This window comes from Mastigoproctus giganteus, chromosome 5 (assembly GCF_048544385.1).
Source record: "Mastigoproctus giganteus isolate SK-2022 chromosome 5, ASM4854438v1, whole genome shotgun sequence".
Classification (NCBI taxonomy): Eukaryota; Metazoa; Arthropoda; class Arachnida; order Uropygi; family Thelyphonidae; genus Mastigoproctus; species Mastigoproctus giganteus.
The window spans coordinates 34,313,499-34,332,678 of record NC_143579.1 but is presented as its reverse complement, the minus strand read 5'-3'; the positions used below and the strand labels follow the sequence as shown (position 1 = coordinate 34,332,678).

Here is a 19,180-nt window from a genome sequence, read left to right as displayed (position 1 = left end):
GCTTGTTCGAGAAGCTACCAGAAGGAGTAATACTCTCGATCTGATTATCAGTAGTGATTCTTCATGAATTAAGAATCTGCAGATAAAAGAACCACTAGATGGCAGTGATCACAGTGTGTTGACGTGGGATTTACCCAAAGATGTAACTACCACCAGGGGTAAAGGGAAGGGTATTTGCTTTCATAAAGGTGACTAGGGTGGTCTGAGACAGTTTTTCAATTCTATATAGTGGGACCAACTGATGATGTCACCAACAGCAAATTCTAAATGGGAAGCATTCAAAGAATTTAACTTGGAAACTACTAGGCTTTTCATACCAATTAAGAAATATTGTTCAAGGTTTAGGCCTAAATGCATGTCAGATGAACTAATGAGACTCGTGGCAGAGAAGAAAAATGCATATAAATTATCAGCTGACACAGAAGCCTATGGTAGATATAAGCTGGTCTGTAATCAAATCACAAAGTAGGTTAGGCAGGCAAAGGCAGATTATGAGAAATCTTTGGCAAAGGATGCAAAGAAAAACAGCAAAGAGTTCTTTACTTATGTAAATGCTAGAAGGAAGGGGATGAATCAGATTGATACATTTGATATTGATGGTTCACCTGTTGATCCTGCTCAGCAGCTGATAAACTGAATGAGTATTTTGCATCTACATTCACACATGAGGAGTTATTCAGGGAGGAGAATGCCAGAATTTAATTAAACTCTGGAAGTGAGCTAGATGATTTTGTAATAACTGAGAGCAAAGTGGAGGAGAAATTGTTTAAGTTAAACATAAGAAAGGCACCTGGGGTGGATGGGATCTATCCAGTTATATTAAAGGAGGCAGCAAAGGAAGTAAGCACACCCTTAGCCATAATTATGAGAGCTTCCTTGGAATCAGAAGAAGTCCCTATGGACTGGAGATGTGCAAATGTGACCCCAATTCACAAAGGAGGATCAAAGGATGACACAAGTAATTACAGACTTGTTAGTTTAACTTCTGTTCCAGAGAAATTAATGGAGGCACTGGTTAAAGAAGCACTACAGGATCATCTAGACAAGACTGCAGTTATAGTTCAGACAGCATGGGTTTGTTAAGGGAAAGTTTTGTCTGACCAATTTGATTGGATACTATGATGTGGCCCCAAAGGAACTGGATGCAAAAAATAATTTTGATATCATATACTTGGATTTTAGGAAAGCTTTTGATACTGTTGCACATGGAAGACTACTGTAAAAATTTGAGCAGTATGGCATTAAGAGCAAATTGCTGCTATGGATAAAGTAATGGTTGGGTTGGAGATGGCAGAGAGTGGTAATCAATGGACACTGCTCTTCATGGACTAATGTTATTAGTGGAGTCCCCCATGGTTCCGTGTTGGGCTCAGTGATGTTTTTGGTATTTATTAATGATACTGATGAAGTCATTATTAGTGATCAGTCTTAATGTCCAAGTTTGCAGACAATACAAAGGTTGGCAAGATTGTTAATGACACTAATGACAGTACGTTAGTGCAACAGGATCTAGAAAAGTTGAGCAGATGGGCTGAGAGGTGGCAACTGACTTTTAACATTGACAAATGTAAAGTACTGCATATGGTAGCAGTAACCCCAGAGTAATGTATCAACTGCACAGTACTACACTCAGGGTGGTAGAGAATGAAAAAGACCTGGGAGTAATTGTGCAGCCAGATATGAAGTTTTCTGGACATGCAGCATTGCAGGAATTTTGCTAGCAGGGATTATCCCCTTGTATAAGGCAATAGTCAGACCACACACTGAGTACTGTAAACATTAAGGAAGGATGAAGAGCTGCTGGAATGAGTACAGAGAAGGGCAACAATGTTGGTGAATGGAACAAAGGGTTGCTCTTACGAAGAAAGGCTTAAGTTCTGTAAATTGCAGTGTCTGGAGACTAGGCACCTGCGAGGTGATCTGATTGAGGTGTATAAGGTCATGAATGGTTTGAGCACGCTCAATGCTGATGTCATTCTTCCTCTTGCCCAGATTATCGCCTGAGGGGATATAAATTCAAAATAAGCATCATAATAGCCATTTGTCTTTATGTGTATCCTTGGTATATTATCACCCACTGATGTTACTTGCCTGAATTTTATATTTTTATTTGGAAGTTAAAAATTTTCTTTATTAAATTATGTAGTGTACATAAACACTTTTTTATACAGAGCATATAGAGTATTTGGAAAAAAGTGTCATGTTTAGCACTGCCTTTTTAAATAAGATTCTGGTTAATTTATACATTTCCTACACTTTTCTTTTTATTTCTGTCTCCAGATAAACATAAATGTGGGGTTTCATTGAATAAATTAACAATAAAGCTAATATTTGTATACAGAGGGAAAATATTTATAATCAGTAATCCAATCTGAACTTGAATTAACAAAGTTACATACAAACCATATTAATGTAAAATACATTTTTATATATATATATATATATATATATATATATATATATACCTGGAACAGGTGGAGGTTGACCAGCTGGTGTAAAGAGAGCTAAACGTTTTGAACATCCAGCATTATAACGCTTGGCACATGAAGTAGAGCAGAAGCGTTTAGAGCGCTTGAACTTGGATTTTGGTCCCAATTTCCCACAAAATTCACATTTGGCAAGCTCTATAGGGCTACGAACTTTGGGAATTTTTTCTTTTTTTTCTACTATGAAAACAATTACATAATGTATAAACAAAACAAGTTATACATCAGTGATACAAAATAATAATCATAAAGATAATACAAGGTTTTAGCTGTAGCTAGTCTATTTATAAAAGTTTGTAGCAATTATAAATACCACTGAATAGTTTCCAAAACATTTACATCACCTTATTTATAGAAATAAGATATAATATGGTGTGTAATGTAACTCAAATAGAACATTAGTCTTTTCTGATGTAACTACTGAGGATTGGCAGGGTTGTTAAGGACACTAATGAGAGTATGCTGCTGCAGCAGGATCTAGAATAGTTGAGCAGATGGGCTGAGAGGTGGCAAATGAAGTTTAACATTGACAAATGTAAAGTACTACATATGGGAAGCAGTAACTCCAAAGTAATGTATCAACTCTGTGATACTACACTGATAGTGGTAGAGAATGAAAAGGACCTAGGGGTAATTGTGTAGGCAGATATGAAGTTTTCTGAGCAGTGCAGATAGTCTGAAAGAGTAGCTCATGGTGTCTTGTCAATCATATATAGGAATTTTTCTAACAGGGATAAGGAAGTGATTATCCCCTTGTATAAGGCAATGGTCAGACCACACCTTGAGCTGTATACAGGTCTGCAGGCCTCATTTTAAGAAGGATGTAGAGCTGTTGGAATGAGTACAGAGAAGGGCAACAAGTTTAATGAATGGAATGAAGGGTTGCTCTTACGAAGAAAGACTTAAGTTTTGCAGATTACAGTGTCTGGAGACTAGGCACCTGCAAGGTGATCTGATTGAGGTGTATAAAGCCTTGTATGGTTTGAGCATGCTCAATGCTGATAAGATTCTTCCTCTTGCTCAGAATAATCACCTGAGAGGGCATAAATTCAAATTGAGGAAAGACAATTGTAGGATAGATGTGCAGAAGTTTGCCTTTAGCCAGCAGGTAGTTGATTGGCGGAACAGACTTCCATCTTTTGTTGTAGAAGTTGGTAGCCTAAATAAATATAAGGCTGAGCTGGACAGGTATTTGGAACGAATGGAGGGGTGAAATGGGAGCAGGCTTTTTTTTTTTTTGGCTGATGCTGCATAAACTTGCTTTCTTGCATCATATGCCTCTACTAATGCTAATGCTAAATATTTGATTAAAAACAATGCTCATCTCAGCTGTCTGAATTATTCACTGTATGATTCCTTTCAGTTCAAAGGTGGTACTTGTGCATGGAGAGTTCAATGTATACAGGAAGGAGAGAGAAGTCAGGAAAGGTGGAGGGACTATGCTCTTAGTTAAGAAGAATATTAAATCTAAGGCAGTGCATCCAGTTGACTTGAGTGACAAGTGTAATGTTCAGTCAGTTTGATGTGATATAAACACTGGGAAAACAAAATTAGATTAGGAGTGTGTTATAGGTGTAATGACTATAATGAGCATACCAAACAGCTATACAGGGAAATAGAGTGGGCCAGCAAATCAGAATGTCTTACAATGGGGAATTTTAAGTTTCCAGATATTGACTGGAATTTGTGGGTTGGCCACTAACACACTAGCAAGACTTTTGTGGATTTCTTGGATGACTTTTCTACAGCAGCATTTTAGAGAGGCAATGAGAAGAAGAAATACTCTTGATCTGGTTACCACTAGTGATTCTTCATGCATTGAGAATTTGCAGGTAAAAGACCCACTGGGTGGCAGCAATCACAGTGTACTAATGTGGAATTTAATTAAAGACAAAGAAAACTACTGTCAAGGGTAAGGGGAAAGGCTTTTGCTTTCATAAGAGTGACCACAGAAGTCTTAAACAGTTTTTAAATTGCGTACAGTGAGACCAACTGATGATGTTGCCAACAGCAAATTCTAAATGGGAAGTATTCGGGGAAGTAATCAAAGAGGTACTAGGCTTTTTATACCAACAAATAAATACTGTTCAAAGAATTGACCTAAATGTATGTCGATGAACTATTGAGACAAGTGGCATAGAAGAAAAGTGCTTAGGATCCATATAAATTATTAGGTGATAAAAAAGCCTATTGTAGATATAAATTAGTCTGTAATCAAGTCACAAAAGAGCTTAGGCAGATTATGGGAAGTCTCTGGCAGATAATGCAAAGAAATCTATGGTTATTATTAACAGTAGAAGGATGGGGGTGGAATCACATTAGGCCACTTCATTATGGGTTAAGTGTTGATAACTACTCAGGTTACTGACAAATTGAGTAGATATTTTACATCTACATTCACACATGAGATAGTCTTTAGGGAAGGGGATGGCAGAAGTTTATCAAACTCTAACGAGCAGCTAAATGACCGTGATAACTGAAAGGAAAGTGGAAGAGAAATTGTTGGGGGCAGATGGAATCTATCCAATTATATTAAGGGAGGCAGCAAATGAGGTAAGCAAACCATTAACCATAATTATTAGAGCATCCTTGGATTCAGGAGAGATGTGTGAATATATCCCCAGTTCACACGAGTAATTACAGACCTGTTAGCTTAACATCTGATCCAGGGAAAATTATGGTTAGTTAGTTAGTTATTTGGTTTTTAGGAGCATTAGCAACTAAGGCCATATTGCTCCGGGATATGCGGTGGTCATTCCCTGACCTTTCCACATCCTCTGTATTTGGTGGTGACAGGCTCGAACCCCGGTCTAATCAAGAAGCATGTGCTATGCACTGCTGCTCCTTCCCACCTGGCTACGGAGGCGCCACGGAAAATTATGGAACCACTGATTAAAGAAGTAATGCAGGACCATTTTGGACAGGCATGCAATTATCTGCAATCACAGCCTGGATTTGTCAAGGGGTGGTCTTGTCTAACCAATCTGATATATGACTATGATGCAGTGACCAAGAAACTGGATGCAAAAGTTAATTTTGACATCATATACTTGGATTTCAGGAAGGCTTTTGATACTGTTACACATAAATGACTGCTGTACAAACTGAAGCAATGTGACATTAAAAGCAAGTTGGTTGGTTCGTTCATTTTAATGGGGGTTTATTGGCACAAGGGTAACCAAGGCCAAATTGTGCCTGTCACAGTCTCTGCAAAAGAAATTTCCCCCCCTTTTTTTCCCAGTCATGTGTCAGATAAGTTCGTATAAGTGAATTTGCTTTAAAAAATTAAATAGGTTGGGCAGATTTGCATCATCACTGAGAACATAGTTAATCTCTAATGAATTATTTTGGGTTAGAGCTGATTTAAAATATGCTAATCGAACAGCATGAATGTGGGGACAGTCAAGGATATGTTTCACTGTTAGTAGGGTGGGAAAATGACAACAGTGAGGAGGTTCATCACCTGTCAACAAGTGAAGGTGGGTGAGATGGGTATGCCAGATGCATGTCCTTGCAAGGACAACCTCTTCTCATCTGTTTAATTGTGAACTAGATTTCCAGTATTGTAGCATTTTCTTTATTTGGAAGAGTTTATTTGTTGCTGCCAATTGGTAAATACATCCCTGTTTTATAATGATTTTGCAGTCCATTATAAGGAATTGAGGCAAGTGAAGAGACTGGATCAACTGGATTTTTAGCTGCTTCATCTGCCTTCTCATTTCCCTGGATTCCAGCAGAACCTTACTGCTATGTTGTATTCTGTGAGATTTATTAACTGTGCTCTGATTTCTTTCAAAATAGGATGAGAGTTGGGACATTTGTGTTGGAAAGCAGTTACTGCACTCAAGGAATTGGTATAGATTATTATCTCTTCATTAGACATGTTGTTGATGTGTTCAATAGCCATTTTGATTGCATGAAGTTCGGTGGTGTAAATACTGCAACCAGGGAAAAGTTTTTCAGAGATAATATAAGTTGGAAGAACCTCTGCAGCACCTACAAATGTGTCAAATTTGGTTCCATCAATATAAATTTGCAGACAGTGTGTGTTTGCTGATGCATGAGCTGAATGTAGCTGCTGTAGCCCAACACCTCTTTTCCCCATTTTCGAAAAAGATGGTCATATAAAGGTTTGCCAAATACGGAGGATGTGGAAAGGTCAGGGAATGACCACCGCATATCCCCGGAGCAATATGGCCTTAGTTGCTAATGCTCCTAAAAACCAAATAACAACAAACAAACATAAAGGTTTGAATGTGGACCATGCTCCATCATTACTCAGACACTGGAAAAATGTGGTCCGTTTTTCCAGTGTCTGGGTGAATATTATCCAGTGGGACACCCCAATTCTGCATTATGTTCTTCAATCTGATTCTAGCAGGTTTATTTTCATTTGGTTTATTCCTGTAGTAGTTTACGGAAGACATGTTAAAGAGATAAGGCCAGACAGGATGTGAGGGAAGACTCCAAAGTTTGGCTGCATATGTAAGGAAAAGTATCTGTCTCCACAAGGATAATGGAGGTTCGTGCACATCAATATATAGACTATGGACTTTTGGTTTGTTTTTTTTTTTTTTTTTTTTTTTTTTAGGAGCATTAGCAATTAAGGCCATATTGCTCCGGGGATATGCAGTGGTCATTCCCTGACCTTTCCGCATCCTCCGTATTTGGTGGTCACAGGCCTGAAACCCGGTCTAATCAAGAAGCGTGTGCTATGCACTGCTGCTCCTGCCCACCAGGCTACGGAGGTGCCTAGACTAGACTATGGACCGGCGAAGTTTGGAAGGCACCTAGAGCTATTCTAAGGGCATCGTGCTGGATGGTATTGAGGGACTGTAATGCTGATTTTCTGGCCGAGTCATATACAGGTGCACCATAGTCTAATCGAGATCGAATTATGGTTTTATACAGGTGAAGAAGGGAGTGTCAGTGTCAGCTCCCCATGACATCGCAGAGAGCACTCTAAGGATATTCATTTTCTTCAGGCAAATAGTTCGTATATGCTGTATTTGTTTTAGAAAGTTTAATTTCTTATCTAACATCAAGCCTAGAAATCTGATGTCATTTACTGGTATAACATGATTCCCCAAATGGAATTCAGGATCAGGGTGCATTTTTTGCTTCTTGCAGAAGTGTGTAGCAAGAGTTTTCTGTGCAGATGGTCTGTAACCAATTTGTAACATCCATGATTGTGTTTTATTTATTTACAGTTGGAGTTTCCTTTCAATGGAATACATATTTTGTGAGTGACTCTACATAGTGAAGTCATCGGCATAAAGATAAGTTCCTACAGAATTCGGGATGGTTGCCGTTATATTCTAACTGCAAAGAGAGTGACACTCAGGACTGATCCTTGTGGTACTCCTTCCTAATTGAAGATTGTGGAGAGTGTACTTCGATAACAGACCTGAAAGGTTCAATCTTCGAGAAAGATGTGAATCAATGAGCGTAAATGTCCTCTTAGTTCTAGGGTATGTAGGTCTCAAAGGATGCCATGACACCACGTGGTTTCAATGGCTTTCTCTATGTCTAAGCTCACCATGACCAAATGTTCATTCTTTATGAATACATTTCGCACATTTGCCTCAGCCTTTATCGTAAGGTCTACGGTAGACCTGTTTTTACAAAATCCAAACTGATCGTTGTTCACAGTAGTTTCAGTTTCCAGATACTAGGTGAAGTGGCTGTGTACCATCTTTTCCAGAACCCAAGCAGCTAGTAAGTGAGATTGGTCTATAATTATGTGAGTCTGGTCTTTTTCTGGCTTTGGAATTGGTAAAACTATAGAATGTCACCAGGAAACAGGAAAGCAATGTGCGACAAATATTTGGTTGAAAAGTTTTAGGAGAGAGTAAAGGGTTCTCTCATTTAGATTCTTTAACATTAAATAGTATGTGCCATCTGGACCAAGTGCACTGTTGACTGATTTTTTTAAAGATCCTTCTAATTCATACATTGTTAGTGGGTCATAATAAGAAAGGGCAGACTTTGTTCCAAAATTTATTTTATATTTTACAGCTACGGATTTGACTTTTAGGAAAGTTGGATCGCATGCAGTTGATGCAGAACGATGAGCAAAGGATTCTGCAAGGATGTTTGCAATATCCTCAGGAAAGGCTACCTCCTGTCCTTTATAAACAACAACTGGGGAAGGAATTGATGGAAACTTTCCAGTAAGGCATCTTATTTTCTGCCAGATTAGTCCTGCACTTGTGTCTTTAGTGACAGATGAGGCAAAATTTATCCATGATTCATTTTTAGCTCTTTGCTTGATGTAACCAGCATATGCTTTAAGTTTCTTGTAATTTAGGCAGTAGTTGGATTCTTTAGAAACTGATTCTATGCCTTGTTATTTTCGCTCTTAGCCATGCTACATGCGGAATTCTGCCAGTATTTGATGTGTGTGCATACTTTACACACATCAACTACTTTGACGTTTGCGGTATGGCAGTAGCAGCAGCTGCCAACATCTGTTCGGTAATGTGTTTAACAGTGTCTCCTATAGAGTGATGCTGGATGATATGATCATCTAGCATAATGCTGGATGCATATTTAATCCAATCAGCTTTACAGAACTTCCATTTAGTTTGACCACTTACTGGTAAGTTTCTCCATGTACAGAGCTTACAGATTATAGGAAAATGGTCACTATTTAATGGATTGTCTGAAACTATTCAATTGAAGTCTGTAAATAATGTGGGTGAGCATAGCGACAGGTCTATAGCAGTTGAGCCTGTTGGAAAATAGACATAGGTGTGGGAGCCTGTGTTAAGCAGTGTGAGATTGTTTTTCAAGAAAGGCCTCAATTATGCATTCCAGGTAGTCTGTCTGAAAAGTTCCCCATGACTGGTGATGCACATTAAAATCACCCAACACACAGAAAGGAGAAGGTAGTTGTAGGAATAGATCATCTAGCTCAGTTTGTAAGCAGAGCTGGTTTGGTGAGATATATATCAATACAAGAGTAAGCATTTTTCCAAGAGCAAGGCATATTGGAACTACTTCTAAATAGGTTTGTATAGGAATATGTCTGGAAGGGATTTTACTGTCAATCAATATAGCTAAACCACCATGTGAACTATGGGTAGTGATCCTGTCATAACTGAACAGCATATAGTTTTTAACCGAAAGCATCACTTGTGGAGAGAGGTTCGTTTCTTGTAGACAGATGGATGATGCAGATTTATCAAATTGTGAATATTGTCAATGTTGCTACTGAGACCTCTACAATTCCATTGAATGAACTGATCCATTATTTACCTTTAGAAGTAGAAATTGTTTCTGACTGTTTTTTAGAGCCAATCTGTTTGTTGCATTCCAATTTTAGATTATCTTTTCTCAGGAATATGGGGCATGGAGTGTCCATATCTTCCTCTGCATGTATTTCTAAGATGGTTTCATCATTATTGGTGGCATCATCAATTTCCATGCTTGCAGTTAAGTCTTTTGCGAGTTAGGACTTCTCAGGCTCTCAGTATCTGAACGTGATTGAGTAATAGTTGGTGGTACCGTGACTGGAGTATTATCGGCTTGATCTTTGACATGCTCTTTAGAAGACTGCGGGCCTCACCAGAACAGCCTGAGCCCAGTCAGAAATGGATGTAGCTGGTGGTATGGATACTTACTTCAGTATGAGTTCCTTTTGATACATATTTTTGTGTTGCTGTTGCATTATCGGCTTGATCTTTGACATGCTCTTTAGAAGACTGCGGGCCTCACCAGAACAGCCTGAGCCCAGTCAGAAATGGATGTAGCTGGTGGTATGGATACTTACTTCAGTATGAGTTCCTTTTGATACATATTTTTGTGTTGCTGTTGCACATGTGTATTTGGGTACAGTAAGTAAAACTTGTTTCCTTGCTTCTTGGTAAGTCACCTTGTGTTCTATTTTATACTTTTGTACTGTCTTTCCTGTTTTCCATATTTCACAGACTTCTGAGTAAGCTGGATACCCTTACAGTTTGGACATACTGGCATTTGTGCTGTGCAGTCTGTCTGTGATGCTCCTTGGATCCACAGTTGGGGCATGCTGAAACCCCTCTACATGCTGTTTGGTTTGAGCATGGCCAAATTTTTGGCACTTGAAGCACCTGAGAGGATTGGAGATAAAAGGTCGGGTATGGTAGTTCAGGTATCCAGCCTTAACTGTAGCTGGAAGGGTTGGTGTTGAAAGGTCAGTATAACACTGTGGTGGAATCAGTTCACAGTCTTTTTTGATTTTAATTCTCTTTGCCTGAACAACTTGTTGATCTTGTAGCTCTTGGACTAATTTATCTTCAGAAACAAAGTCCCATTCAGACAGCATGCCTTTAGAGGTATATAGAGTGGTATGTGGAATTACTGTGACAGGAATACCTGCAAAATTTGATATTTTGAGTAGGGCTTCAGAGTTTCTACAATTTATATTTTCTATAAGTAAATCTCCAGAGCAGAGTCTTTTCACCATTTTAGGTGATCCAGCAGCATTCTCAAGACATTTCTGAATACATTCCCAAACAAGTCAACCGACAGGTTGACTTGTTTGGTAATGTATTATTAGGAACAGTGGTGATTCCTTTTGTGTGAACAGTGGATACTTCCGTTCTTAGTCACTAGGGATGGGAAATGTCGAAGTCAGTTTGATCTGTACTTGAAAAGATTTAGTTGTGAGGCTCAACAGATGGATAATGTTTTTCCTGATCCATGTTAACTCCTGTCAGCCATTGGCAGATTAACTTTTCTGCCAAGGTTACCAGCCCTGCCTGGTGTGACCAAGCAAAGATTAGTAGGAGTTAGTATAAATATGTAAAATAAAGAAAGGTTACTTTCCTTTATTGCTCTCTACCAGCACTTTTGATATAAGAGCCGCTACTAAATAAAAGGATTTCTTAAGGGAAAGAATGTAAAAAAAAACTAGATTCACTTTTCAGAATATCATGGTGAAAGCTCAGAGAAATCGCTTAGTCAAAATTGCTTAGCACCTGGGGAAAGGCAAGTTACTGTTGTGGATAATGGGATGGTTAAGTGAAAGAAGACATAGGGTGGTTATCAATGGGCACTGCTCTTCATGGACTAATGTTATTAGTATGGCTCCCCAAGGTTCAGTGTTTGGTCCATTGTTGTTTTCAATATTTATCAATGATACTAATAAAGGTATATCAGGCTTAATGTCTAAGTTTACAGATGATGCAAAGGTTTGCAGCAAAGTTAATGACAGTCCTCAGGGTAAGCTACTGCAACAAGATCTACAAAAATTGGGTCGATGGGCTGAGAAATGGGAACAATCATATAAACAGAGTACAAACAAAGTGCGAACTTTTCCCAAATGGGATTATTAATTTTAATTTTCAACTTTTATTCTATTTAAACACTTCAAGTTCATATAATGATATGGATTAAGGAGGTGAGCTTTGAGATGTAGAAGTATTTGCTATTCTATTCATTAATGCAGGAAATAATTAATAATTAAACACTATAAGAATTAATTATATACTAAACAAATAATAGTTTAAACTTTTTTATAAATAAACTAATCGACAACAGTAAACTAAACTTTTTTTTAAAATCAATTTGGAGAATTTATTGAATTCAACAACAGATATCCAAAGTTAAAAAAGGATTCATTTTCTACTTGCATAAAATAAAAGGCAATTGATTTGTATGATAATGATTAGAATTGCATTTTTAAATCCACACAAGCCACTGCATTTCAAATCTAAAAAGTTTACCTTTTGAGGGGACTGGAACACCTTCATCTTCAGCAACTTTTTCATGAAGAGGAGGAGGCTTTGGTGGAGAGGTCTCATTGGGTAAGTTAGATCTGCTCACCTGTTTTAGAAAGACACGGTGTATCTGTAACACCAAAAAGTAATAAGATGGGGAGCTTTTTGTTGGATGCAAATATTCAACTTGCCCTTCCTTTTTTTGGGTATTACTTTGCCCTAGTTTACAGTTTAAAAATATGTAATTTGCATTTTCTTTGGTATTATTTTGACCTATTTAACAATTTAAAAGCAATGTAGTCGAGTTCTGCCACGAGTATATTGTTGCTGGGCAAATTTTATTTTACAGCAAGTATGAATTGCACAAATGACTTTCATTTAATTTATGTGAAAATAATTTGATGTCAACAGATGTTAAAACAATAAGTGAAGGAGACAGATGCATACCAGATACTAGTTGTTTTTTCAAAATTATGAAAAATTTTCTGAATTTTAATTGCTTCCATTACAAAATTAAAATCTGCACAAAGTAAGATAATTATAATATAATCATGTTATTAGAATTTCAGGATAAGAATTCATATAGTGAAAGTAAATACTGTAAAAATTACTGAGGAATATTTCAAATTGTCAATATTTTCCTTCAAAAAATTTAGGCATTGCAAATTTAATTTAGAATTTATGGTTTATAATAATAAGACAATTAAGAGAAAATAAAAAGGTTACGTTGAAGCCCGGAGATGACAAGAATAAATATTTCTTATGCACATGCACACACAACTTACAAAAACAAACAACACAAATAATAATATATTAGAACAGTATAACTGCTAAAATAGTGGGATAACAATAAGAAAAAAAATCAGAAATTTAGTAAATTATTTTAATAATGACTCACACTCATGAAATTGAATTTTTTTTTTTTTAAATTTTTTATTTAATCTATGTAGATTAAACATTATCATTACTGAACCTTTAGATTCCAATAAACAAGTACAGACAATTAACTGATAGTCTTCAGAGATTCCATTCATTTCAAAAGGCCTCTGCCTCCCTTCTTCTGTAGTAAAACTTATTAACAAATAATCATAATGTAATGTAACTAAAGGCATTATGTCTTCCTGTCCAAACACAAGGAACTCTCACACTGAATTTAAGGAATGTGAGATGCACCCACATTCTTTCATTTGGAGAGGTCTGGGTTTAAATCCTGTTGAAGATTAGAAGCATCCTTGAAGGCCTTTTCCATTTAGGATGTAATTAGCTGATCTCAGGTAAGGAATCAGCTCTCCCATCCCAGCAGTTTTTAAAGATGGCATTATTTCATTACTTCTGCAATTATTTGCTAATCTTACAAGGATCTGTATGAAGAACGGTTCAGTTACTCATTTTATGAGAAGAGGAGAATTATTAGGAGAAGACGATCACAGAAGAGAACAGTCAGATTTTTGGCTGCTGTAAAGGGATAAGTATTTTTAATTTTTACCATATTCTTCGTTAATTAACATAGTACATTGTGTTTTACAGAGATATTAAATAGGTTTAGTAGCATCCGTTAGCTTCTTATTTTGAATTTAACCAGTGATTTTTGGAAGTTATGACTTCTGGTGTTGGCGCCAATACTGTTGAACTAGTCGCCATATTGTAGTTGATAAGAAATAGCGTAACGTATATATATCTTGAACTGATAGCATAAGATATAAAGTAAAACTAGATACCGTAATATGAAGCACTGTATTAGGAATCTGTTAGCTTATTATAATATTATCAATTAATCAAAAATATTATTAACCTTGTGGGCACCTCTGTAGCCAGGTGGGAAGGAGCAGCAGCAGTGCATAGCACACGCTTCTTGATTAGACCGGGGTTCGAGCCCGTCACCACAAAATACGGAGGATGTGGAAAGGTCAGGAGCAATAATTGGCCTTAATTGCTAATGCTCCTAAACACCAAAATAACTAACTAACTAACTATTAACCTTGTTAATTAAATTGTATTTAAATGGAAATCATGACCCAGACTAGAGTTGCGAAGCAAAGGTCACAGACCAGCGAGACTGTTGTTGTTATTTGGTTTTTAGGAGCATTAGCAACTAAGGTCATATTGCTCCAGGATATGCGGTGGTCATTCCCTGACCTTTCCGCATCCTCCGTATTTGGTGGTGACGGGCTTGAACCCCGGTCTAATCAAGAAGCGTGTGCTATGCACTGCTGCTCCTTCCCACCTGGCTACGGAGGTGCCTCCAGCGAGACTGCTGTGACTCGGGGGACAAATGAAGGGGACAATTCTCCAACACATCACAGTCTCAAAAAATATGCAAAATGCAAAATGTTTGCTGACCTTTCTAAAACAGGACATGATCTAGACAAGGAGGATGCCTTTGTGTCTAGGTGTCTAGACTGTCAAGAAATTAGGTGCCAACTCAGCATTCTGATGGGGCATCTATGAGAGCTTGAGTTGCAGGGTAAATGCTGCCCGATGGCAGAGCTCACTCCTGTGCATCAAGTAACACAGCGGCAATCTCCAAGGCAGAATGCGCTGGTCACAAAAGAACTAGTTATTGTTGGTGACTCTATTGTCAGGGAGACAGGAAATATACTATGCAAGAAGGATAGGTGGAACAGGGCCAGGATATATCTGCCAGGGGCAAAAGTTGATGATGTAGAGCACATATCATCTTTTAAGGGCACAAAAGGTGATATTGTTATACACATTGGAACTAATGACATTAAGAGTAAGAGATCTGCAGATTTACTCAACATGTACAGGTCAATGTTGAAAAAAAGTCACGAGTTAGGGTTGAATGTGAGTGTCTGCAATTCTGCCCAGACATGGTAGGAGGGAGTATATGATGAGAGCCTTGTCAATCAATTTCGCCCTGGAGAGATTGTGCAAGGTTCAAGGGGAAGAATTTTTTTCAGTCTGGTCTGTGCTTGTTGACAGGAGAGACTACTTCAACAGGGATGGAGTACATTCAAATAGAAAGGGTGCAAGAATATTTGCGGATGCTATCGAGGCAGTGTTAGGTGGGTCAGAAAACTGCTAGCTTAGGGAGTGGCTGCAGGCAGAGGCAAAAGTGATTCTTGCACTGCTTCTATTAGAATGAGCAGCAGCCTGGAAAGCAAGGTAATGGGAGTCAAAGTGGAACAAGTAAATACATGGGCTGTGTTAGGGTAACTAAGAGTAGGAACAGGTGTATATATACTTGCATGCACACCAATGATACGAGTATAGTTAATAAATTTGATGAGCTTGAAGTGCTAGTCAAGACATCAAAGGCAGATATTGTTGGGATATCAGAGACACGGTGTCACACAGATATAGGCAGTGTAGAATTGGAATTTGGGGAGTACAATGTGTACAGAGAGGATAGGAGGACAGGATGGGAGGAGGGGGTTATGCTGTTAGTTAAGAGACACAAAATCTAAGGAAGTGCATCTAATTGATGTTGCTGGACAATGCAATGTTGGGTCTCTTTGGTGTGACATAAGCACTGGGAAAGTGAGAGTAGGTGTGTGTTATAGGCCTGACGAATCTGATGAGTATAATGAACAATTGTGCAGAGAAATAGAGTGGGCCAGTAAATCAGAATATCTTATAATGGCGGATTTTAACTTTCCAGATATTGACTGGAACTTGTGGGTTGATCACTCAAACGCTAGCAAGACTTTTGTGGATTTATTCGATGCTATTTTCTACAGCATCATGTTCGAGAGGCAACTAGAGGGAGTAATACTCTTGATCTGATTATCAGCAGTGATTCTTCATGCATTAAGAATTTGCAGATAAAGGAACCACTAGGTGGCAGTGATCACAGTGTACTGATGTGGGATTTACTTAAAGATGTAACTACCATCAAGACTAAAGGGAAAGGCTTTTGCTTTTATAAAGGTGACCACAGGGGTCTCAAACAGTTTTTAAATTCTGTACAGTGGGATCAATTGATGATTACCAACATTGAATTCTAAATGGGAAGCCTACAGGGACTTCATTTTGGAGGCTACTAGGCTGTCCATTCCAACTAAGAAATACTGTTCAAGGTTTACGCCTAAATGGATGTCAGATGAATTAATGAGGCTCGTGGCAGAGAAGAAAAATGTATGGGATGCATATAAAATATCAGGTGACATAGAAGCCTATGGCAGATATCAAATAGTCTGTAATCAAGTCACAAAGGAGGTTAGGCAGGTGAAGGTAGATTTTGGGAAATCTTTGGCAAAGGATGCAAAGAAAAACAGCAAAGAGTTCTTTACTTACGTAAACTCTAGAAGGAAAGGGAGGAATCAGAATGGATCACTTAACAGAGATGGGTTGACTATTGATGATCATGCTCAGGAAGCTGATGAATGAGTATTTTGCATCTACATTCACACACGAGGAGTTATTCAATGAGGGGAGTACCAGAAGTTTATCAAACTGTAACAGGGAGCTAAGTGATTTTGTAATAACTGAGAGCAAAGTGGAGGAGAAATTGAAGTTAAACATAAAAAAGGCACCTGGGATGGATGGGATCTATCCAGTTATATTAAAGGAGGCAGCAAAGGAACTGAACAAACCCTTAGCTATAATTATGAGAGCTTCCTTGGACTCAAGGGAGATCCTCATGGAGTGGAGATGTGCAAATGTATCACCAATTCACAAGGGGATTCAAAAGGTGACACAAATAACTATAGATCTGTTAGTTTAACTTGTTCCAGCTAAATAATGGAATCACTGGTTAAAGAAGCACTGCAGGATTGTCTAGACAAGACTGCAGTAATGGTTAAGATGCAGCATGGGTTTGTTAAAGGGAGGTGTTGTCTGACAAAATTGATTGGATACTATGATGAGGTGGCACCTCTGGAACCAGGTGGGCAGGAGCAGTAGTAAATAGCACACGCCTCTTGAATAGACCAGGGTTCGAGCCCGTGACTACCAAATACGAAGGATGCGGAAAGGTCAGGGAATGACCACTGCATATCCCTGTAGTAATATGGCCTTAGCTGCTAATGCTCCTAAAAAAAAAAAAAAGCCAAACAACAAACAACAAATTATGATGTGGTCACAAAGGAACTGGATGCAAAAAATAATTTTGATATCATATACTTGGATTTTAGGAAAGCTTTTGATACTGTTACACATGGAAGACTGCTGTACAGATTGGAGAGGTATGACATTAAGGGTAAGTTGCTACAATGGATAAAGAGATGGTTGATTGGGAGACGACAGAGAGTGGTAATCAATGGACACTGCTCTTCGTGGACAAATGTTATTAGTGGAGTTCCCACGGTTCAGTGTTGGGCCCATTGTTTTGTATATTTGTCAATGATATTGATGAAGGTATATCAGGTTTAATGTCCACATCTGCAGATGATACAAAGGTTAGCAGGATTGTTAATGACAGTAAAGACAGTATGCTACTCCAACTGGATCTAGATAAGTTGGGCAAATGGGTTGAGAAGTGGCAACTGAAGTTTAACATTGACAAATGTAAATTACTGCATATGGTTAGTAATAACCGAAGAGAAACGTACCAACTGTATGGTGCTACACTCAGGGAAGTGGAAAGTGAAAAAGACCTGGGGGTAATTGTGCAGCCAAATATGAAGTTCGCTGAACAGTGCAGGTCATGGAGTCTTGTCATGATATATAGGAATTTTGCTAGAAGGGACAGGGAGGTGATTATCCCGTTATACAAGGCAATGGTCAGGCCACACCTAAAGTACTGTGTACTGGTCTAGAGGCTAGAATTCTATTGCTAGAATGAGTACAAAGAAGGACAACAAGGTTGGTGAGGGGGGAACATAAGCGTGCTCTTACTGTTGTTGTTTTGGTTTTTAGGAGCATTAGCAACTAAGGCCATATTGCTCCGGGAATATGCGGTGGTCATTCCCTGACCTTTCCGCATCCTCCGTATTTGGTGGTGACGGGCTCGAACCCCGGTCTAATCAAGAAGCGTGTGCTATGCACTGCTGCTCCTTCCCACCTGGCTACGGAGGCGCCTTGTGCTCTTGCCAAGAAAGGCTTAAGTTCTGCAGATTTCAACGCCTGGAGGGTAGGCACCTCTGAGGTGATCTGATTATCTGATTGAGGTGTATAAGGCCTTGAATGGGTTGAGCAAGCTGAATGCTGATGGGATTCTTCCTTTTGCTCAGATTAAGAACCTGAGGGGGCATAGTTTCAAATTGAGGAAAGACAGTTGTAGAATAGATATGCAGAAATTTTCCTTTAGCCAGCGGGTAGTTGATTGGTGGAACAGACTTCCATCTTTTGTGGTGGAAGTTGATAGCCTAAATAAATATAAGGCTGAGCTGGACAGGCATTTGGAATGAATGGAGGGGTGAAATGGGAGGATTTTTTTTTTTTTTTTTTGCTGATGCTGCATAAGCTTGCTTTCTTGCATCGTATGCCTGTACTGATGCTAATGCTAATATTTAGCAGCTGGAGTCAGTCTTCTGCTGTGTTTATGATATCATATGATATTTTCTACCACTGTTTGCAGATACTTGAACATTCTGCCCTCATATTTTCCAAGAAAGCAGGAAATTCAAAGTAAAATAACTTACAGAAACTGTTTTTATCCATTTATTTATGTTCCAACCTGGCTTTTTGAAGGAGTTCCATAAGAGTCTGTCAGATTAATTAAAACACAAAAAGAAAAAAGGAATAGAATGATGTTATTAATATATATTATATTTTTAAAATATTTTATCCCACAGTTGATGTTTTCAAAAATATTAGTAGTCATGTTATAAATGTACAAGAATTGTGTTTATACTTATTGAGCTTGAATTAAGAAAATTACATTCTTTCTAATAAGTTAAATCGCTCTCAAATGAGCTTATAAAAAAATTATTTGCAATTTAATTTTAATAAGAAAATCCTTTCACGATAATTCTGGATGTGAACATAATTAACAAAATTAAGACAAGTTAATAAACTAATAAGAGAATAATAAGTCATCTTAATTTGAGAACTAGCATTGACAGAGCAATATCTGAATCTAGTTGTTGC

General features: G+C 38.1%; 1 protein-coding gene across 1 annotated transcript in view; it reads right to left on the bottom strand.

The window, feature by feature from the left end:
* Window positions 1-19,180, bottom strand: part of LOC150085297 (uncharacterized) — a 139,569-nt gene that overhangs the window by 30,216 nt on the left and 90,173 nt on the right. The window contains exons 8-9 of the mRNA XM_090374517.1: window positions 12,194-12,293; window positions 2,466-2,666 (exon numbers count right to left, since the gene is read on the bottom strand). Of these exons, the coding sequence (XP_090230643.1) occupies window positions 2,466-2,666; window positions 12,194-12,293 (301 nt within the window). The remainder of the gene's footprint in view (window positions 1-2,465; window positions 2,667-12,193; window positions 12,294-19,180) is intronic.